General features: G+C 36.5%; 3 protein-coding genes across 4 annotated transcripts; 1 reads left to right on the forward strand and 2 right to left on the reverse strand.

The window, feature by feature from the left end:
* Positions 1–706: 706 nt before the first annotated feature.
* On the reverse strand, positions 707–3443 carry LOC110802269 (G-type lectin S-receptor-like serine/threonine-protein kinase RLK1). The gene has a single exon (XM_022007721.2). It carries the CDS (start codon positions 3330–3332, stop codon positions 846–848), a length of 2487 nt encoding a protein of 828 aa, XP_021863413.2. The 5' UTR covers positions 3333–3443; the 3' UTR covers positions 707–845.
* A 3955-nt stretch (positions 3444–7398) lies between these two features.
* LOC110802261 (adenosylhomocysteinase) lies at positions 7399–10920 on the forward strand. Its single transcript, XM_022007710.2, has 3 exons — positions 7399–7770; positions 8674–9108; positions 9912–10920. Exons 1-3 carry the CDS (start codon positions 7489–7491, stop codon positions 10656–10658), a joined length of 1464 nt encoding a protein of 487 aa, XP_021863402.1. The 5' UTR covers positions 7399–7488; the 3' UTR covers positions 10659–10920.
* Positions 10921–12579: 1659 nt separating this feature from the next.
* Positions 12580–22893, reverse strand: LOC110802252 (octanoyltransferase LIP2, mitochondrial). Of its 2 annotated transcripts, none has more exons than XM_056843724.1 (6): positions 22631–22893; positions 19910–20900; positions 16645–17730; positions 15443–15591; positions 15249–15319; positions 12580–12882 (listed from the first exon to the last, which is right to left on the reverse strand). In XM_056843724.1, exon 2 carries the CDS (start codon positions 20895–20897, stop codon positions 20214–20216), a length of 684 nt encoding a protein of 227 aa, XP_056699702.1. In that variant the 5' UTR covers positions 20898–20900; positions 22631–22893; the 3' UTR covers positions 12580–12882; positions 15249–15319; positions 15443–15591; positions 16645–17730; positions 19910–20213. The 2 variants fall into 2 exon arrangements, with proteins under 2 accessions (XP_056699702.1, XP_056699701.1); XM_056843723.1 differs by having other exon boundaries at positions 12580–12885; positions 22631–22872.
* Between the last annotated feature and the right edge of the window lie 551 nt (positions 22894–23444).

Genomic DNA, 23444 nt, shown 5'->3' on the forward strand with positions numbered 1-23444 from the left:
TGATTGAAATGGTCAGAGCACAAAATAATACTAGTAGTACTACTTTGTTTCTTTTGGTTCAGTAGTTCTAGTTATCATTAACGTCTTTGACGATATTCTCTTATGTGTGCCGAAGAATCATCTCTGATTCTGGAAGTCCTTAGCGGGCCAAGCTCGGGCTAGGGGAGGATACTTATCACTTATGTATTGACTCTGTATAAAACAATATACTTCGTACATAATTTTCTCAAATGTCACACAAACGTCTAATCATCAAAAAAATTTAGCTTGCCTACTGATGAAACGTTGTAGATGAGAAAACTCTGCTTTCATATATAATCTATACTGAATGGTGGTGCTTTGTAATTGATTGTATTTGAAAATTTGAGTGTCTGCAGTGAAGACATGGAGGTTGAAAATATCAGGTTCAGATAGCTCACAGCCTGAGTTTTAAACTGATCTGTAATCTGTAGTAATAAAATGTTTAAATACAACTACTCAATTTAAGATTAACTCTTGATTTCACTTGGCATATCTTTTTAACGTTCTTTAAACTTAGATCATTGTGTTATGCACTGATGGACTCATACTAACTTTTAAACATTCAATTTTAAACAGGCTAATGTCTTTGTAGTCGATTATGCAATGGACTGACAAGCCAACACCATCTAAACTACAAGTCTGTTGACATGAAATTCAAGCATAGGAGAAATAATGCTTTGATGGGTGAACAAAACAGAGGTATGTAGTCTAACTCATGAAGTTAACTCATATCTTTGCAAAATGTGTATGATTTACTGTCAAACATTTCCGAATATTGTTGATTTGTAGTGTAAATAAAGCTAAAATTAACAAAATACATACATTTAGCCTAGGGGTTTAGTGTTGGTAGTAGTAATAGAAAGCATGGTTGGACAAGGAGGTTTAGGCACTTCTGCAAGTCCTTCAAGCATCTGCATGACCATTTTCATTGTTGGACGGAGACTTGGATCTTCCTGGATACACCATAGGGAAACCATAAAGAACCTCTTCAGTCGTTGCCAGTCATTTAGCGCCTCCATGTCATTATTGACCAGAGAATCTAATGTGTTAGATTGGTAACAATCAAATGCCCAGTCTGTCAATATTGCACCTTCTTCCTCTATGAATTCCATGCATACACTTCTTCGGCAACATATGATCTCTAACAAAAGAACTCCAAAGCTATACACATCTACCTTCACTGTGACTGGCTTGTTCCTAAACCATTCAGGGGCAACATACCCTTTAGTCCCTCTGATCGCCGTGTTTGTATGGGTTTGGTTTAGGACCAAAAGCTTTGCCAACCCAAAATCAGCAATGCGAGCATTGTGATTGTCATCTAGAAGTATATTCTGGGGCTTTATATCACAATGTATGATCTGGGTGCTGCATTCCTCGTGCAAATACAAGAGTCCTCTTGCAATACCTAAAGTAATTTGAATCCTTGCTACCCAGCTTGGCCTCAGTTCACCAAAAAGGTAGTTTGCTAAGGTTCCGTTGCTCATGTATTCATATACTAATAGCCGTTGATCTCCTTCTTTGCAAAATCCCACAAGCCGTACTAAATTCCTGTGATGAGTCTGTCCAATTCCATTCACTTCAGTTCTAAATTCCTTATCCGCGTCATGGGATATCCGATCTAACTTCTTTACAGCAACACAAATTGGAGGACCTACTGTGGAAATCATGCCTCTATAAACAACCCCGAAAGCCCCTCTTCCTAACTCTTCCGTGAACCCCTTTGTGGCGTCTGTGAGTTCTTGGTAGCTGAAGCAATGGACATTACTGTTGTACTCTCTCAACTTTTTCCTTTGACCCTCCTCAAATTCTTTCAGTGGCTTCTTATGATAGATTAAGAAAATTCCCAAACTAATGGCACTTAAAAGAACTAAATTGACAAACACAGAGCCACCTAGCAGAAATTTATCCAAAGATTTCACCTTGTTTTTTGCTTTTGGAGGAAATAATGGAACAAAAGTGTTGAGTGGGTCATTGGAAAAATTAACATTTCCTACCTTAATCCAAGTAGTCTCCCTCACTTTGGTGTCTTGTCTTCCATAGGATAGCGGCGCCTTCTTCTTCCAACATATGGGAGAATTGCTATCCTGGAAAGCCACAGCGGCACAGAAGCAATCAGTCAGACAAGACATTTTACAATCATCTTCATTGTAAGGCCCTAGCTTTTCATAATCACTAAATGGCCAGTTAGTACTAGGAAGGCGTTCCAGCCTGTATTCGTTCTTCATGGAGCGCTGTGCATATTCTACGCACCCATCTGCCTTGAAATCGGGTTTACAACTACCATATGTATCATTAGAATCAAGTAAGGAGTAACCTGGTGGACACTTGCATGTTGGCCTTTTATCATCACCAAGGACGCAAATGCTGTTAAACCCACAAATTCCGCTCCCTAACTGTGGTCCAGAAGCTCCTATGCTTGTACACACGTTGTCTGGTAATGCCTGATCCATGGACCAACCGTTGCTTATGGAAGTTTTTGGGATAGAATACCACATCAAAACCCCATCAAAATTCAAAGTTGCTCTCTGATAGTAACTTTTTGTTGGGTTCGTCTTGTTTTGTGGTAAGAGATCATATGTTGAGCCATCTGTTCTCAATACGTACATATACCCGGACTCATTATAGATCAATCTGTGACCTGTATTTGGTCGTTCATTAGTGCCACTAATATAATAAGCACCATAGTTATAGCCGGATGCTCGGTCCCTGGTATTAAGAACAAGGTTTCCGTTAGGGATCAGACGCAACTGAAACCTGCCCTTTCTGAAATTATTTTCTGACAACCGAGAGTTAACTACCCCGTTTATTTCCATAATCTGAGTAGGCAGTAGGGTATCTGTAGGATGGTTGAAGCTCTGCCAAACTGGGTCATTACTGCTGCTATTTTTGAGGACTAAATTTCCAGTATCACTCATAAAACCATAGCTCACACCATTCCCATTGCTGAAATCATCAGAGGTGCTCCATAATAAGCTGCTTGCTTGAGGATCACTTAGGACTAGACCCTTGTCAGCAGTTAATGTTACTTTTGACCCTTCCCGAACAGGGTTTCCATCATTTGCATACCAGACAATTGTGTCAGGAATCTTTGCATACCAAATGGCAAGCAAGAAGAGGTTGCTATTGGTGGGTAATTGATGAAAGCCGAAAGCGAAATCACCTGAAGGTGAAAGCCATGGAGAGGCGTTGGTGGCGGCAGAGAGAGATTGACCAACGGCTATTTTGCCACTACTTTGAGCATAAATGGGTAATAATGGTAGGAAGATCAGTGTTGCAAAGAATGAAAAGATGCAAGTAAAAGGCTTAGCCATTGCTTGAAATTAGTGTGGTTTGGTTGTTGAGGAAACTGATCATATTATAATTTAGTAATGTCAAATGTGAATCAGAAAAAGTTGGTTGTTGAATACAGGGCTAACTTTCCCTGCTCATTGTCAAATGAGTCTGCCTTATGTTATCAAGGGAATTTAATGATTCATGGTCCATGCAATTGTGTAGGTCAATGATTGCTAGTTCAACAGTTGAAAGGGAGTAGGTCAACGTTTACTAATTTCTTGTGGATTATAGCACTTTGTCTCTTATAGTGCTCGCTAGTGCGGATGTTTGCTAGCTTAGTTTTTACAGATTCGTGGTGTTTCACTTTGTCTCTTCGTTAATTATTTTAGAAATACGAGTAACAGAATTTTGCTAAACTAAAATGAAACTCAAAGATGTAGTGAAATTGGTTCACAGTTTCACACATATAGTCAATATAATACAGAATATTGGCTATGCTTTCTTTTGACCACATTCAGATGAATCACATCAGACAGAAGGAAACAGTTATTGAACACTATCTGTTGCGGAAACTACATAGAAGTTGAATTACTTCTGTCCTCTGGAGTTAGTTATCACATTGTCGTGATCCTTCACAATTAACAATATGACATGATTTTGCAAAAAAGACCCTTGATTTATTTGTGTAAATTTTATATTTTTCCGTTACTTAATTAAGTAATTAGGGGGTGTCGTATTAGGTATTGGTGTTGTTTTTGTATGTTAGTCATGCATGCATAGTTCAATTGCTAGCTTTACTCTGAATGCAAATCTATTCTCATATTTAATAGTTGGGAGGTTGGAGAGCCACGTGGCCCCCTCCTGAAATTTCAATATTTTATTACATTTTTTATTTTTTTAAAAATGAAACGTTCAAAACAAAGGAAAAATCAGAAGTTTTACAATCACTTTCTTCTCCAACCTTCAACTCTATCTAATTTATGCAAAAAATAATTTTATAAGAAATCTATGTATTATATAGGGGGGGGGGGGCATTAAAGGGTATGCAATAGCCAATAGGTTTCCTAGAAGAGGAAAAAAAACAAATGATTGAGTAGTGAGGGAACCAATTGCCAGCCTCAAAATTTTCATTGATGCAGGCTGAACAGCGAGAAAGAAAACACAATTTCACAATTAAAATAAGATCAGGCTGAACAAATGATGGATTACAGAAATGTGTTTGAGATGAGTGTCTTGTAGGAAATAGAATGAGAGTATGAGACATTTTCACAATTAAAATAATACAACAAATGATCAACAAAAACACAAGTTCTGACCAATCTAAGCTGATATTGGATTTATAAGAAAATTCTTTTTTGAGCCATCTGTTATATCCACTAAACAGAAGTCAATTTGACAACAATGATGATATGGATAAATGAATCCATTTGTTTAACTTTGATGCCGCATAAAGATGATGTTACTTGAACTAGTGCCATTTCCGGATTGGTTAACAATGCTGAAGCTATTCATTAGTATATTAGGATATGCAAATGGTTTTTACTTTGAGCAGCTTGATCAGTGCTGCTGCTGGTTTAGCTGCCTGATTTAATAATTCAAGTTGTGAAGATGGGTATGGAGTTTGATTTGTCGGTTCAAAATTCAGTGGTGACAATGACTCAAAATAGACCTGATCAACATGAGCCCGGCCCGCCGGCCAGATTTTTTGCGGGTTTGGGCAGCAGTTTCTGGCCCCTTTCCGGGCCCGGCCCAGCCCGAAAGTTTTAAAAAAATTGCGGGCTTGGTAAACATAAAACTACACTTTTTAGTTATAAATTTGGCCCGACTCGAAGCCCGGTATTTTAGGCCCGAAATAACGGGTCTGGGCACAAATCTGTGACCCGATTCTTAGCCCAGACTGATTTTATGCCCCGGTCCGGCCTGAACCCAGCCCGGCCCGCAATTTGATCAGGTTTAACTCAAAATGTGGAGATATTTCTGATTTTTTTTTGTTGTTGCAAATGAGCCATAAAGGGCGGGGATGAGAATCGATCCAGGATCACCTGGAATCGGGATGGAAGCTCTAACCAATTGAACTATCCATCACTCTCATTTCTGATTTCTTTTAACTCGATATGATGATCACATACAATGGTCTTGGACAAGAATCACTTGACTTATTTCAACAAAATCACCTTCCTTGGTGTTCTTTCTTCCTGAACACACATACATGGGTTTTGTTGAACTTTAGATTGATCAAGTCCACTTTCCATGTAGAGATCACTATTCATGCATGATTGATCTGTTTTTTGCTTGACCAAGCAGTTGATATGATCCCATTCAATGCCATTTGAACCTCATAATTAGCCCCTTTTATTTTGTAATTTGATTTGGGTTTGGTGAGTTATTATTTTTATTTAATTTTTGTGATCATGGGTTGTTTTATAGGTCAGTATTTGAGGATGACAACTGAATGTGAGTGTACTTTCTGGAAGTTTTCTGATTAAGAAGACGAAAATACCAGGTTATTTTTCTTGATTCCAGATTTCAATTTTATGCTTTTGTAAATGTTTAGATGAATTATCATTTTATCTGGCCTTCTTATGTTTTGCACTTGAGGTTTTCTTAATCATTTCAAAACTTGGTTATAGATAGATTACTCTGTTACTTCTGTATTGTGTAGATTCTAGTGGATTGCCTTACACCTGGGAGCTTAGTTGAATGTAAAATTGCGACTAAGTTAAAGAATAACACACTACTAAGTAAAATTAATGGCTATTGTTTAAGTTTAAGAATAACACACTACCAAGACTAGTCTTATTGAAGCTTTTAACCACAATTAATGTCCATCATGTTTACTTTGCACCCAAATAAAATCAAAGTTCCATGGATTAGTTTGGTAAACATGTTTATAGTAGTTAATTACTTAATTGTAGTGAAACATGTTTAACAGTTGGATTGTGTTAAGCACGTAACGTGGCTTAGTATGTGTTGTACATAAGGTATATGGTAGGTCAAAGGCCCTAAAATAACAAAGGGTCATTGGTTAAGTCAAGCTCAGTCAAGACACAAGTCCAAGAGAAAGAAACAGAGGAGCCCAACAAAGGATAAGCCCAACAGAAACGCGAAGCCCAAAAGAATCAGATTTCCAGCGCCAGTTACAAGGAAGTTAGGAAATGCGAAATAAGTCAAGGCTAAAGATGGACGTGGGTCGGGATGAGCTTCGTGCCGAGCCCCACCTGCCTCGGTCTAAACGGGGCTGATCCACGCCAAGCCCACTTGTTTCGTACCAGACTGTGCTGTAAATTTCACGCCCCAGTCATGGCCCAAACCCATGTGTCCGGCCTCGTGTCGAGTCGTACCTTCGTACATAAGCCTCATTTACTTAACTTAACGTGTTTTGTCGTGTTGGATCGATTCTTGTCCTGTCTTAGCGTGCTTTTCCAAAATAGTACCACGCGAGTCTAACCCATGACTTCATGTTGGTATTACTGTATTAGGCCATCTTTTTAACCGGTCCGACCGAGTACCATCTTTACTAATGACCAGTACCAATGTACCATACTATTTTTACTCCTACCAAGGAGTGGTAATTCCCAAAAGGGTCGAACTATTCGGACCGATTCTATAGAGAGTAACCAAATGTAATTTTACTAATTCCATCACCACTAAAAAAAATTAGAAAAAATTAACATGAATAATCTCAACTTTTACTCATTTTCTAAAAATAATTCCAACTTTGGGTTAGTTTAGAATAATCCAAACTTTTGGGATTACCTTGTCAAAATAATCCAGTGTCTTATTTTCCTGTCATTACTAAACCATTTTGGGTCTATTGTACATAGTCAAATTGATAGTTTAGAATTTTAAGAATATACCCAAAAGTTGGAATTATTACAAAATAATCTAAAATTGGGATAATTTTGCGAAGATGAGTGAAATTTGAGATTGTTTATTGACAATTTTTCCAAAAAAAATAAAATAAAAAAATTCCACCAACTGCTATCCATTTTCGCATCACCAACCCCTCAAAAAAAATACACGTAGATTCAAATTCAAAAAAATCTTGACCGTTAAAAATCTCCCCTTCGGTCCCTATTTATACCCCCACCCCTCACTCCATTTTTCCTCGCAACACTCCTTTCCTTCTACTGCTCTTTCTTCTTCTTCTACTCCCCTGTGCAAGGTCGGTTGTTTTCTCTCTCCTCGGCAACAATGGCGACTCCATTGTCAGTAGAGAAGACCACCTCTGGGCGGGAGTACAAGGTTAAGGACATGTCACAGGCTGATTTCGGTAGGCTCGAAATTGAGCTTGCTGAGGTTGAAATGCCTGGACTCATGTCTTGCCGTACTGAATTTGGCCCTTCTCAGCCATTTAAAGGTGCTAAGATCACTGGATCTCTTCACATGACTATTCAAACTGCTGTTCTTATTGAAACTCTTACTGCTCTTGGTGCTGAAGTTCGTTGGTGTTCTTGCAACATCTTCTCTACCCAGGTTTCATTTCTGATCTTACCCTTTGATTTAAAATTTGTAGATCTTAAATGGGGGTTTTATCTTTTTTGTTGATTAGATCTTGTGATAATTTTGATTGATGATTTAAGAAATGGGGGTTTAAGATCTTGTGCTAATTTTGATTAATGATTTAAGAAATGGGGGTTTAAGATCTTGTGATAATTTTGATTAATGGTTTAAGAAATGGGGGTTTAAGATCTCGTGATGTTTGGTGGGTTTGTATTTATTGATTATTTATGATGATTATTACATTGATGATTATTTATGATTATTATGTATGATGATTATGATTATTTATGATGATTAATGATAAATGGTTGTAAATACTCAAATGATTTAATCAATTTGAAATGTGTAGATCTATGTGTGTGTTTTTTCAGGGATTTGAGTAAATTGTGACAGTTAACTGAAAATTTAAGCTAACATTAGTATAGTCATTGATTATTTCTGTTTGATCTCAGCATTTTTGCGTGTAATTCTGCTAGAAGTTGCACATTTCTAGTACTAGGAATCATGTTTTCCAGAGTTTGAAGTGTATAGTTGAAAATATGAGCTTAAAATTAGGATCTTTCCATGTATTTTGGGATTACAGTTAGACTGATCAAATCATTTAAGCTAAGATTAGTACAATCATAGATTATTTCTGTTGGACCTTAGCATTCTGCTAGAAGTTACACATTTCAAAAACTAGGAATCATAATTCCCAGGTTTCGAAGATAAAATTTTAAAATGTGAGCTTAAAATTCGGATCTTTCTTTCCATGTAATTTGGGATTACAGTTATACTGATTCAGATGCTTTATTAGTGGATCTACATTCATAATTTTTTTAAAAAAAATTGGTGACAGACTAATTGAGTTTTATGATCACTTAATTATATATATAGGACCATGCTGCCGCTGCTATTGCTAGGGACAGTGCCGCAGTTTTCGCCTGGAAGGGTGAGACCCTCCAAGAGTACTGGTGGTGCACAGAGAGGGCTCTTGACTGGGGTGCCGCTGGTGGGCCCGACCTTATCGTCGATGACGGTGGTGATGCTACGTTGTTGATCCACGAGGGAGTGAAGGCCGAGTTGGAGTTTGAGAAGAATGGCACCATCCCTGACCCAGCCTCCACTGACAACGTCGAATTCCAGCTTGTATTGGGTCTGATCAAGGAAAGCTTGAAGGTTGACCCCAAGAGGTACCACAAGATGAAGGAAAGATTGGTCGGTGTTTCCGAGGAGACCACCACCGGAGTTAAGAGGCTTTACCAGATGCAATTGAACGGCACCTTGTTGTTCCCCGCCATCAATGTTAACGACTCTGTCACCAAGAGCAAGGTATAATTCTTCTACCGGTACCTTTTGGATTTAAGATGACGAACTTAGACATTAAACTACATAGAATTATGGTATTGGAACATTGTGCTTACTAGGATAATGATATGAACTTAGGCATTAAACTTCATAGGATTAAAGTAGGATTTTAGATGACGAACTTAGACATTAAACTTCAAAGAATTCAAGTAGGATTTTAGGTGACGAACTTAGACATTAAACTACATAGAATTATGGTATTGGAACATTGTGCTTACTAGGATAATGATATGAACTTAGACATTAAACTACATAGAATTAAAGTAGGATTTTAGATGACGAACTTAGACATTAAACTACATAGAATTATGGTATTGGAACATCGTGCTTACTAGGACAATGATATGAACTTATACATTAAACTACATAGAATTAAAGTAGGATTTTAGATGATGAACTTAGACATTAAACTACATAGAATTAAACTATATAATGATATGATCACTAGGATATCAATGGTTGAATGGAACATTGTGATATTTGAAGTGGTGTGCTTACAACTTGTTTGATATTTGTTAACAGTTTGACATTAAACTAGATAGAATTATGGCATTGGATTGATAATATGCAATGACATATAATATATAATAATGATATGATCACTAGCTAATGATTTAAAATAGACATTAAACTAGATAGAATTATGGTATTGGATTGATAATATGCAATGACATACAATATATAATAATGATATGATCACTAGCTAGGATATGAATACATACATTGTGATAGGTATTTGAAGTGGATTGTTGATGTTTGTTTAACAGTTTGACAACTTGTACGGATGCCGTCACTCCCTTCCCGATGGTTTGATGAGAGCCACAGATGTGATGATTGCCGGAAAGGTCGGTGTTGTGTGTGGATACGGAGATGTTGGAAAGGGTTGTGCTCTTGCCTTGAAGGCTGCTGGTGCTCGTGTAATCGTGACTGAGATTGATCCCATCTGTGCTCTACAAGCTCTAATGGAGGGTTTCCAAATCTTACCCTTATCCGATGTCGTATCTGAAGCTGACATCTTTGTGACCACCACCGGTAACAAGGACATCATCATGGTTGATGACATGAGGAAGATGAAGAACAACGCCATTGTTTGCAACATCGGTCACTTTGACAATGAAATCGACATGGCAGGAATTGAGAACTACCCAGGTATCAAGAGGATCACAATCAAGCCACAAACTGACAGATTCGTCTTCCCCGAGACCAAAACTGGTGTTATCATCTTGGCCGAGGGTCGTCTGATGAACTTGGGTTGTGCCACAGGTCACCCCAGTTTTGTCATGTCCTGCTCGTTCACCAACCAAGTTATTGCCCAGCTTGAGTTGTGGAACGAGAAGGATTCAGGCAAATACAAGAAGGAGGTTTACGTGTTGCCAAAGCACCTTGATGAGAAGGTTGCTGCCCTTCATCTTAACAAGCTCGGTGCTAAGCTCACCAAGCTTACGAAGGACCAGGCCGACTACATCAACGTGCCCGTTGAAGGTCCATACAAGCCAGCTCAGTACAGGTATTGAGCAAGGAAATGGAGATTGAGATTGGAGCTGTGTTTTTTAGGATGTTAGTTACTTCTCTTTGTTGTTTGGGTGAGTTTGGAAGGTTGGGTGGACAATTATCAAAGTTTGTTTTGAGTTTTGTCCAGATAGAGGAAGAAATTGAATAAGTTGAAGTTTTAGGCTTATGTTATGTAATTGCTCGCAGACTTTGCTGCTATCGTGCATTTTGTTGAGTCTGGTTGAAATTTTTCTGTCAATGAAGAAGAACAGAGTGTTTTTTCAATTCTGTTCGAGAATTAAGACATGTTTATAGCAACATTGTTTGAACAAGGAAATGGAGATTGAGATTGGCTCATTGGATCTTGGCTGTGGATTTTAGGATGTTAGTTAACTTCTCTTTGTTGTTTGGGTGAGTTTTGAAGGTTGGGTGGACAATTATCAAAGTTTGTTTTGAGTTATGTCCAGAACTCCAGATAGAGGAAGAAATTGAATAATTTGAAGTTTTAGGCTTATGTTACATGGTTTGGGCCTTGAGTCTTTGGGCCTTAAGTCTTTGGGCCTTGAGACCCTTAATTGGGCAATCAAAAAGAAAAACCATAGCATAACTTTTACAAAGCTAATATCTTTGTGTTATCCTAGTAAGGGAACGCAATCTTTTGTATTACGCTTATGTCTAGTATAGTTTTATTTTCAATAAATAAATATACTATGAAAGTAAATGATGATAATTTAAATCATACAACTAATGTAATAGGTTGATGGATCGGGTGGTGGGTTGGATGCACCTTCATCTATATCCAACCCACCCGTCATCCGATCTATCCATCATCCGTCAACCATCCGCTTATTTTCGGATTTTTGTCCATATAATATGGATCGGGTGAATGGATATCCATCGGATTCGGTTGAAATTGCCAGCTCTAATCTGATCCCATCTCAACCAATTCTTCAAATATTTCATATGGTAAGTGAAATATGAAATTCTCCACCTCTTGGGGCTAATAAAAATTAATTATGATGGTTCTTCTGCTAATAATTATTATCTTGTTCAATCTCTTTCCGTCTATAGGGAAGCCACCGTGCAACATATTATGTAGCATTTTTGGAACATATTCTCCCTTTATGGATGCTAAATTATCCTCATTTCTTTTGTCTACCATTTTTCCACATATATATAAAGTGTATACAAATTGCACTGCAATGTGCAAATATTTACAGTAATAATTACCTCAAAAAAAATATTGGAAGTAATAGAAATTTTAACATGGTAGCTTAGGAAAGCATACATAGTTAAACTGTAAATACTCCCTCCGTCCCGGAATACTTGACCTGTTTTCCTTATCGGGCCGTCCCTTAATACTTGACCTGTTTCTAAAAATGGAAATATTCTAACAATATTATATTATTTCTCACTCCACCCCTATTAACCCACCTACCCCCTACTCCATACAAAAAATAATTAAAAATTCAACCCCTACTCTCCCCCAACCCCACCTCTTAACCCACCTCGCACTAACTACATTAAAATAATACCCCACTATCAACTACTACCTATTAAATTAAGTAAGTCAATTCAAGTCCCTTAAACTCTGTGTCGGTCAAACCGGGTCGAGTATTCCGGGACGGAGGGAGTACCAAAAAAACAATTGTCATTTATTTAAGCAAGTGCCTCATTCTTACTTGCTCTTTTCGTGAATTTCTCTTCTGAAAGTCGAACTTTCACCATTAATATCTCATTAAATATAATAAAATAACATATGAAAAAAAAAACGTTCTCAAAAACATATCAAATCTAGTGTATAAAATAGTGTAGTGCAATGTGCAATACACACTTAAACTGTAAATACCAAAAAATAACAGTCATTTATTTAAGCAAGTGCCTCATTCTTACTTGCTCTTTTTGCAGATTTCTCTTCTGAAAGTCGAACTTTGATGATCAATATCTCAATAAATATAATAGATAACATATGAAAAATAAATATGAAAACGTTCTCGAAAACATATCAAATCTAGTACACCCAATTTGGCATAATCACCATTATTATGTTTTTTTGTTGAACAATCAGATCATCCTCTCACAAATTTAACTCTCAAACAGCAGAAATTGGCTTAGTCCTGCTGTAAATACTTTCCAAGGTCCTAATTTTAACTTTTGGCTTCAACTCACTTCCGCGATTTCCCTTCTCTTTAGTTCCGGGCAGAACATAATACTGACTCCTCCGCTTGTTGAATGGAAGCTGTTTATCTGCTATAAAGTGGCAGCAAATTTTTGAGAACGCGAACAATATCAATATGTTTGTATCCAACAACAAAAATCATGAAAAGTATTGATCATAAACATATAAATTGCGAAATACTCAGAAGTAGAGTTGTATTTTAGAGCTGTTTCTCTGCTATAAAGTGGCAGCAAATTTTTTAGAACATGAACAATATCAATATGTTTGTATCCAACAACAAAAATCATGAAAAGTACTGATCATTAACATATAAATTGCGAAAATACTCTGAAATAACACATAAGAGTTGTATTTTAGACATTTGAAGCTAAACAGCAATCTGAATTCCAATTTCCTTGCAGCAAATTTTGAGAACATGAACAATAACAGTAAGTTTCACATCCAATAAGAAAAATCATGAAAAGTACGTAGTAATTATTTATAAGAATATGTATAGCTAAATTCTCTGTAAGAAGAGATGTATTTCAGGCATTTGAAGCTAAAAAGGCAATCTGAATTCCCATTTCCTTGCAGAATGTACTGTATGCTTATTCGGAGCCTTACAGTAATTCTTTGAAAAGGATAGAAACTACTACGTACAACAACAACAAAGCCTTAGTCCCAAAATGATATCTTATCAGCAGATTCGACATAGACATTGCATGTTTTCTTCCTCGTGTTTTTATCAGGACTTTCACAACTGGTACGACAAACACAAACATCTAAAAGTTCTATAATTTGGGGTAAAAACATTGCTATAGAATGGCCAAAATAAAACTAACCCTTGCTTTTGACATTAAGATTTTCCATAGTAAGAAGATTTGTATTTCAGGCATTTGAAGCTAAACGGAAATCTGAATTCCCATTTCCTTGCAGAAATCAGAATGTACTGTAACCTTATTCGGAGCCTTACAGTAATTCTTTTAAAAGGATAGAAATTACTGCGTACTAGTGTACTACATATAAAAATATCTTATTAGCAGATTCTACCATATTGCATGTTTTCTTCCTCGTGTTTTTATCAGGAATTTCACAGTTTTTATGACAAACACAAAAATCTAAAAAATTATCTAAAAAATTGCTCTAGAATGGCCAAAAAGAAACTAACCATTGCTTTTGACATTTAAGCTTTTCCATACCCAGTAAAAAGAGTTGTTTTTCAGGCATTTGAAGTTAAAAGGCAATCTGAATTCCAATTTCCTTGCAGAATGTACTGTATGCTCATTCGGAGCCTTGCAGTAATTCTTTTAAAAGGATAGAAACTACTACGTACTAAATTCTTTTAAAAGGATAGAAACTACTACGTACTAAATTCTTTGAAAAGGATAGAAACTACTACGTACTACATATAAAAATATCTTATTAACAGATTCTACCACGACATATGTTTGAGAAGATTCTACCATAGATATTGCACGTTTTCTTCCTCGATTTATATCAGGAATTTCACAAGTTTTACGACAAACACAAGCATCTAAAAATTTCTAAACTTTGGGTTAAAACATTGCTCTAGAATGGCCAAAAAAAACCAGCCATTGCTTTTGACATTTAGCTTTTCCATACTCAGTAAGAAGATTTGTATTGCAGGCATTTAAAGCTAAACGGCAATCTGGAATTCTGGATTCCGATTTCCTTGCAGTATGTACTGTAAGCTCATTCGGAGGCTCAGGGCCTTACAGTAATTCTTTTAATAGGATAGAAACTACTACGTACTACATACAAAAATATTTTATTAACAGATTCTACCACGATATATTTTTGAGTAGATCCTATAATAGATATTGCACGTTTTCTTCCTCATTATATATCAGGAATTTCACATGTTTTACGACAAACACAAGCATCTAAAAGTTTATAAAATTTGGGTTAAAACATTGCTCTAGAATGGCCAAAAAGAACTAACAATTGCTTTAGACATTTAAGCTTTTCCATACTCAGTAAGAAGAGTTGTATTTCAGGCACTTAAAGCTAAACGGCAATCTAGATTCCCATTTCCTTGCAGTACGTACTCTAAGCTCATTCAGAGGCTCGGGCCTTACAGTAATTTCTTTTAAAAGGATAGAAACTACTACGTACTACATACAAAATTATCTTATTCACAGATTCTACCACAATATATTTTTGAGAAGATTCTACCATAGATATTGTATGTTTACTTCCTCGTTTTATATCAGGAATTTCACACGTTTTACGACAAACACAAGCATCTAAAATTTTCTACAATTTGGGTAAAAACATTGCTTTAGACATTTATCTTTTCCTAGAAGAAATAATCAATGGCTGAGATCAGAATATCAGAGTTCTCAAATCAAAAGATGAAATTAAAAGATTGCCATCTCGTTTGGATTACCATGCATAACAAAGTTAATCAACAAAAACAGTAAAGTTGGTGTACCTGAATAAGAAGAAACCTTAAGTTTTGTTGTCTTGACTACACGGACAGTCAGATCACGAGAGTTACGCTCCCTACCAGAAGAAATGACACAATGGTTAGATTATTTTTCTTCTTACAAAAATCTTTTACTTAAAAAAGTTCTCAACTTCAACTTGGCACATAAATGCAGGAGAGAGTAGAGGTATAGAGCTTACTCAAGCACATCAATGGCATCCTCTGAGTTGCTTAATTGTTGATTGGGTCCCTTTTCTTCTCCTATATTGCTGCACTTATGAAGACGAGTCATCTTTTGACACTTTGTTGTCTGCATTCTTGACATCTTTCTGTTGTGACAGAAATTTCCCTGTAATTGTTTTTTATTAGAACAAAAATTAGAATGGGTGGTTAAAAAAGGTTTAGTCTGCTATATACTCAGACTGTAACACATGCAGTGGTTATATAGAAAGGTCGAGCCTAAAACCTGGTCGTGTACAATTATCTGAAACTAGTATCCAAGTTCGAGTAACATAATAAGTATATCCTTTGAATACAGTCTACCCTAAAATAAAATAAACTAGAGAGTTGTGAACAGGATAACACAAAAACTGATTTACTTCCATTTCTAGCAGGCAGGTTTTTAGAAAGGCATTATCAAGATTGCTTCTCCATGTCAGCATATTGAAAGTTACTCTAAAAATGAGATATCATAATACGATTTTTTTAATTCTTTTTCATATAAAGGAGATATCATTCCAACTTTGTATTATTTTAAATAATCAGAAAAGGAAAATGTCAATACAAAAACCTGATTTTGCAATGTCCTCGTGTAATTCATGATTCATTTCCAAAACAGTAAGAGATTCACCTAACATTAGGCTTTTGGATTACAGTGGACCAAATTAAAAAGGTTAAAAAAATTACTCTTCTTCCTCCCGGTACTCAAGGCAGACGGAAGCCTCTCTATAGACATTAGGGTAATGTTGACGTTAAATATCCTCGTACATTACAAAAATAGACAGCATTGTCTTAATTATGAAAGAAACAAAAATAAATTATAAAAGGAAGGTGATTATAGTAGTTTCTAAAAGAAGGAAGCACCAATTACAAATAACAACGAAAACGGGCATGACATGAGATCAATGCTACATTTTTAGAACAGGCTCATAAGCACGAGCACAAGAGCTATTGCTTTCACTAACCCAACTAAGATTCCTTACTCCTGTGTCAAAAGTACATAGAAGTATAGAACCCTTCAAGAAAAGTCCAATTATTTCAAATTTCAGCCTGAAGGTTAAGATGAGATAATAAACAGCAGTTTCATTGACATGAAAATTGATAGGAACAACTAGTTTTCCTTATAATCTTCGTAACTAACGAGCACACCCAAGTTAAAAGCAAGTTCACAGCAGAAGATTACCTTTGTTTATGAAGGCAGTTCACTGGAATTGGGTGGCGGTGTCTCTCTTTCACGGGATTCATCTCCTTCAACTTCACCTCGCTCTTGTTTTCAGTTCTTTGTTTCCTTCTCCTACTAATCAGGTCGACAATCGACATAGAGCAAGCACAACAGAGGATTGTATACATGCAGACAAAAAGATACACACTGATATTTAACAATTGAAGATGCAAAACCTTACAATTACAGTATCAAAAGAAGAGGATGAGAGTTGTCTTTTCCATAGTTAACTTCTACTCTTGTATGTAAGAGAGTACTAGAATTATCTGTAAGTAACCAAGTAACTAACAAACCAAACAGAATGGTCTTGATGGTCTTGACAATTAACCAACCATGCATACATTACTACATTAGTAATCTTGGTTCAAGATCTCGATTACAATCTCTTTCTTTCTAATTTTTTTCGCTTTTTCACAAGCAGCAAAGTAAACATCAATTACCAAACAGTTAACATAAATGTACGGGAGTTCTATGTAAATGGTAAGGTACATCAAATTAAGCAACATTGACTTCCCGACAAGTTAAAAAAGGATCAATTCTCTTTAACATCAAACTGTACTAAGAATTAACACCAACACACTCTTGCACATATGACGAAAGATTCTCTTATTAAAAAGAGGTTCTATAATTACACTTCCTCTAATCTCTTTTCAGTTTCGTCATAAAAAGTATGAAATATTACACAGAATATAAAACCTTCAAAAAGGCAAGGGACCTAAACATGAATCTCTGAAATGATTCATTTCTTCTGTATCTTGATGACAGGGAAATGGATGCAGAGAATTGCAAAAATGTAGAAAGATAACTGAAATTTAACTACCCTTTCCTGTACTGATCTGAAGACTAACACTGAGACGGAAACCTATTCGTTGTAGGATTTGATCTACTTGCTGGCGCCTTCCTCAAACTGGTCGGCAATAAAGCTTCTGCAGGTCTCTTTGCTGTTCCATTCAGCTGGTCTGAATTCGAAAGATTCTGTGAAAATAATGAAGCAAGCAATTTTCTTGAGTGGCTTCTTTCCCTTGTGTGAATTATTCCTTGCTGGTACTGCAGAGTGAAAAAAGAACCGAAAGCGCAGTAAACGAGTATCAAAAAAACTAAGGTGAGTAAGATCGGCAATATTTTCCGGGCAATTTTCATGGTTTTTCAGTACAAAAGTGACAGCAAGCTATTTGTATTGAATGGAATGTGATATTTCTCAGGCTCTTCCTTCAAGATGAGGAATATAGCCATGTAACTTTCTGACATGAGGTCTATGCCTGACCAAGAAAACATTGGCAGGATATAAATAAAAATTAGAAACTAGTTCAGTATTTTAATACTCATTTATCCATGTATAATATATTATGCAGATATGGGCAAAGTATTTGGTTATACTTCCTGTTCCAGAAAAAACCAACCAGGTCAAGATATTAGATACACGTAATACATATCATAATCGCGATACCTGCTCATTTAATTTAACGAAGAGATTTTAAGTCCGTGATTTCCACCCACTCCATAACACAGAAACATGAAACACTAGTAAGTAGTAGTACCTAATAAGGTGAAAACAACTAAATACAAGGTATACAGAATATACCAATGGGCAACTAAATTCGAGCAGAAATGTACAGCAATGAAGATTTTACAGTTTTACCAGCTTGTTCTGAGAGGAAAGTCAGGTCCAGTAAATATCAAATTTTCTAAAACATCATCTTAAAGTCTTTTTGTGAAACCCAGAGCTCAGAAGTTGCTTATCATGTGATGATGAATTGACATACATTACATAAATCCGATTGCCTAAATTTTCAAATATTAAAACAGACATGCCTCATGTGACTGATCACATGACATTGAGTCAGTTCTCTCAGTTGTTTGTCTCCCCCTTGCCTTATTAAAATCCTTAATCTCTTCCAGTATCTCTTAAGAACATTATTAACAGCCAAGGTTAGCTGGGAAAGCATGCTTCTAAAGTAGAGTAACAAATTCTTAACTGTAGTTTCTGACTACTGTTTTCCGATGTTCTGTCATCTGAAGGAAATATATTTAATAGTATCTCCATTGTCCATACCCTCAAAATAATATTCCCTCCGTCACAAAAAACTCCGTGTTAGACTTTGGAACGGAGATTAAAATTTCCTATGTGAGTCGAATAACCTTTCGGTGTATAAGAATACTTGGTTCTTTATCATCTTTCTAGGTTTAATCAGATTAATTCTCCTCGGATAATCATCTTTATCATTTCTGGTATTCCCAGTACCTGGTTCACCAGCATGTTATTAAGGGCAGTGAATCATATTCATTTGTACATGATATGATTATCCCTAATTTTATTCATTTACATAACATTCATACAATTTCTTTTTCTTTTTCCCTTCTGGAAACTTGAAGGAAGAGCCATAGGCGACCCCACCAGCAAAGCTCGTGAGTCGTCCTCTCAAAAGAAGTAAAAACAACTGTCAATGGGGTCTCCGTACAGCACAGTCCAACATTAAGATAAAACTCAACATCATGGCTTTAAATGAAAGGTTTTGTGGATTTAGTAGCACGGCATTATGGGAGTGAATACACATCAACATTCAGCATTTGACCAAATCTTTTTTTTTTTTAAAGGATTCCATTGACATATATAGAAATAGAAATACATTTTTTTCACATATGAAGTACAAGACAACTTCATTTATGACATCGAATCTATACATTGAATCATAATACCAAAATATTGTCCATATAATTATAACATACTTCGTCGTACTTTCATGAGTTATTTATTTTAATCAATACTACATCCTTAGTAAAACTAAAATTTTAAATCTCAACCTTTAAATATCCCCAACAACGGAATGAGATAAAACATGATATTTTTCATCACCTCCCATACTTTGTTGCCAAATTATAAACCAACATGATCTTAGAGTTGTTTAAGCCATTGACCAGTCCAAGTACACTTCAAATTCTATGTAAAGTAAATTATAGTAAAAAGTCTGGTTAAGTAAAGTAATACTTCGTACTCCGTATTAAATTATTAGTTGATCTACTGCAATGATCACATTAGACAAAACAGCTGTAACATAAATAATGCAGCATGGTACTTTTAAAATAATTGCCCAAAAGTACCTAAAAGTACACTCTTAACATGATTAAATAGGAGAAACATCAGTGTAATACAAATGATTCATCAATCTTTACCAGGCAGCGAGAAGGAAGAAGAACGAAATTAGCAGCACAGTAAAAGTAAACTTACACAGAGCCTCTTTCCACTTCGAAACTTCCGATTGTATCCATCAACCAGGAACCGTATAGTTGTAGCTGTTGTCAACGGTCTGCAGATGGAGCTTTTTAATAAACCATCTATTGCCACCATATAGTAGAAGACTTTCCTCTCTTTTTTTCTTCTGTTTTTTCCCCTTTTTTTTATCACTTTTGGGGCGGTCACTCATTCAAGATACACAAAACTAACCATTATGAACAAAGATATCAAGACGAGTATGAATGAATGATGTATGAACAAATTTCACCATTAGATCGATCAATGGGATACACAAAACTCAATAAATGTTGCTTTTATCTAACAAAAATGAGCTAAAATCAAATTGTCTAGCAAAACAATGTATTAACTGCTCCTGAATCACTTCTTCAGTTGGAAGTTCCAGATTTGTCTCTCTTCTCAAAGATGTGACTTCCTTGTCAGAAATCCCACACGGAACAATATGTTTGAAGTAGTTCATATCAGGATCAATGTTGAATGCCAAACCATGAGATGTAATCCCAGATTGAATACGAACACCAATTGCACCAATCTTTCTATCCCCGACCCACACCCCGGTTTCACCTTTTCGGCCAGGGCGGGCTTCAACTCCATACATGGATGCAAGTTCAATCATCGTTTGTTCAAGCTTCTCGACATAACTCCGAGCACCAACTCCAATATCACGAAGAGATATGATTGGATATAATATAGCTTGATGTGGACCATGAAATGTTATGTCTCCTCCCCTTTGAGTGTAATGAAGTTCAGCTCCCATATTTATCAACTCGGGTTCAGGAACTAGCAAGTTGTGATCTGTTTTACGCTTCCCAAGTGTATATGTAGGAGGATGTTGCAAAGAAAGAAGGGTGTTTGTTATCTTTTGAGCTTTTCTATCAGATACCAAATTCTCCTGCAGCTTAAGTGCATTCAAGTAGTTAACCGTGCCCATCTTCCATACTTCAAGACAACGCCGAACTGCCATTCCCTGTGAAATAATGAAAAGTTGGCTTACAAACTTCCGACGCATGGCCATATAATACAACAACAGAAAAACCAACTATCTGAATGTTCATAGTTGTAACCCCACCTCCAAGAAAACAATAGTAATTAAAAGCGAGATCCACATGACCAAAATTGGATCCGCTACCTAGGGCCTGTTTGGCAGTATTTTCTGGTTGCCTTCTCTAGCAATCATATGTTTACACCATAAAGTTGTTCAATATGAGGACGGTTATGCTTAATCCCACTAGATTGTGCCAACATTGCTTTCAATGACATGAAACTAAAGTAAATGGCATTTGAGATTAAGGCTTTGGCATCGTTGAATTCAGTATTCTCCAACAGGAAAGTTTATGTTCAGAATCTCTAATGAATATTAACATCTATCCTTGAGAATTTATCAGAAACATCTGACTTTGGGACAATTCAATGAATATAGTGAAACAGTAATGAAACCAGAACATATACTTTTTCCTAAAAAGGAAATCCTAAAAATCCCACCTTTGTCCGGCCTTCCTAAAACAGTCCTGCCTTTCAATTAACAAGGAATAATCCCATTTTTAAAGGTTGTCTTCTTAAATTGGTCTGTAGTTACCCACTTTCCACCATCCTCTCATCCCTGCTGCCACCATCCCTACCTCCCATGATCCGCCACCCTCCCCGGCCCCTTCACATTGAGCTCCACCACTTAATTACCCATCCCCACCCTTGTGAATATGCTACCTAAGCATTTGGCAGTAGTTTCTGGTTGCATTCTCTAGTAATCATAATTTTAAACAATAAAGTTCCAATATGATGAGGGTTATGCTTGATCCCATTAAATTGTGCCAACATTGTTTTCAATGACATGAAACTAAAGTAAATGGTAATTGAGATTAAGGCTTTGACATTGTAATACAGAAAATTTAATAGTATCTGAAACTCCAAATATCCTTCAGAATTTATCAAGTAACATCAGACTTCCACGCAAGTCCATGAATATAAATGAAAGAGCAATGAAGCCAGAACAAAACAATTTTTTCCTAAAAAGGAAATTCTTAAAATCCCACCTTTATCCGGCCTTCCTAAAACAGCTCCTACCTTCGAATTAACCAGGAATAATCCCACTTTTAAAGGTTGTCTTCTTAAATTGGTCCCTAATTACCCACTTTCCACCATCCTCTCACCCCTTCTGCCACCACTCCTACCTCCAATGACCCGCCACCCGGCCCGGCCCGTTCACATTGAACACCACCACTTAATTACCCATCCCCGCCATTGCGAATCCACCCCACCACCTGAGAATCCACCTCCAAATCCAGCCCCTTATGCTATGGTATTGCCATCTATCTACGTACACGATACAGAAAACAAAGAAAAACCTACTTCCGGATATCGCTTGTGCCTGCTTTCCGGCCATACATAAGGTGCTATTGGGGGAAAGGGGAACTCCAAAACAATGAGAATCACACAAAGTTTAGCCGATTGAATACTATCAACACTCAATTATTTAGACAACTTGTCAATTGCCACTTACATACATTAATCAAAATGGTGCAAAAATTTAAGCTATGATTCTATGAATTACTCAAAGAAAGCAAATTTCAACGCAAATTTCGTAAAAGCATAGTAATTGAAGCACCGATTTACTATCACAATAAATAACTGAAACAAAAATTACAATTTCATTTGCTAGATTTGGAAACTAGAAAGAAATTAATCAAAATTGATGCGTACCGTGAGATTCTGAGAATCGAGGAAGAATTTGTACGATGGGAAATACGAATTCTTTTTCTTTTTTCTCTTGGGTGTTATGGTGGAAAAGAGAGGAGAGAGAAATTCGGTTGTGGTCAGGGTGGGCCGTGGAGGTGAGTGGATGATACGGCGGTGGTGGAGCCGTGAAGTGGTGGAGCCGTGAAGTGGTGGTGGGTGGTTGTGAATGGTGGGAGAAGATTGTGAAGGAAAAGAGGAGGGGACTTTTGGGAAATGGGAGGTAGATTTTATTTATTATTTTATTTTATTTTTATTTTTATTTTGGCAGTAATTACAAACAGGCAAAGAACAAAGAAAAACCAACCGGTAGTCTACGGCTAGCATAAGACACAATACGAATAGAAATTACAACTAGACTCGACACAAGAAAAGCATGGAACAGTACATAACTCCACATTACTACAAGACATTAACTTCTTCCTTGGCCGACTTGAAACCTCCAACGTAGGGGCATTAACCCTCCTCTTCATTCCCGCTCGGTACCTGCAACCAATAACAAGGTGAGAGCAATCTCTTAAGACACGTTTCTTTGATGTCATTATTCGCCTCCTCAAGGTAGAGATAATCTTATCTTTGAACCGTAACGTCTTTTTTTTTTCTCACGGCTTCTATAACATGTCTTCGGCCTTGTCGGGTGATGCGAGTTGAAGAACTGTCAACATAGCTAGGGTTGCTCGGCAAGATACTACAAAGATTATTGTCCTCTAGGTTAAACTTCATTCTCGCTCACTAATGAGTTATCATCTCCTTGTCGTCTTGACCTCTCAACATCTATTAC

This window comes from Spinacia oleracea, chromosome 4, assembly GCF_020520425.1.
Source record: "Spinacia oleracea cultivar Varoflay chromosome 4, BTI_SOV_V1, whole genome shotgun sequence".
In the NCBI taxonomy this organism is placed as follows: Eukaryota; Viridiplantae; Streptophyta; class Magnoliopsida; order Caryophyllales; family Amaranthaceae; genus Spinacia; species Spinacia oleracea.

Bases quoted from the DNA above. Each gene is read 5' to 3' on its own strand.
- LOC110802269 (XM_022007721.2), bottom strand. From the start codon at position 3,332: ATGGCTAAGCCTTTTACTTGCATCTTTTCATTCTTTGCAACACTGATC.
- LOC110802261 (XM_022007710.2), top strand. From the start codon at position 7,489: ATGGCGACTCCATTGTCAGTAGAGAAGACCACCTCTGGGCGGGAGTAC. The intron at 7,771-8,673 runs GTTTCATTTCTG...TTATATATATAG, and splicing joins GCAACATCTTCTCTACCCAG to GACCATGCTGCCGCTGCTAT. The intron at 9,109-9,911 runs GTATAATTCTTC...TTTGTTTAACAG, and splicing joins ACTCTGTCACCAAGAGCAAG to TTTGACAACTTGTACGGATG.
- LOC110802252 (XM_056843724.1), bottom strand. From the start codon at position 20,897: ATGGCAGTTCGGCGTTGTCTTGAAGTATGGAAGATGGGCACGGTTAAC.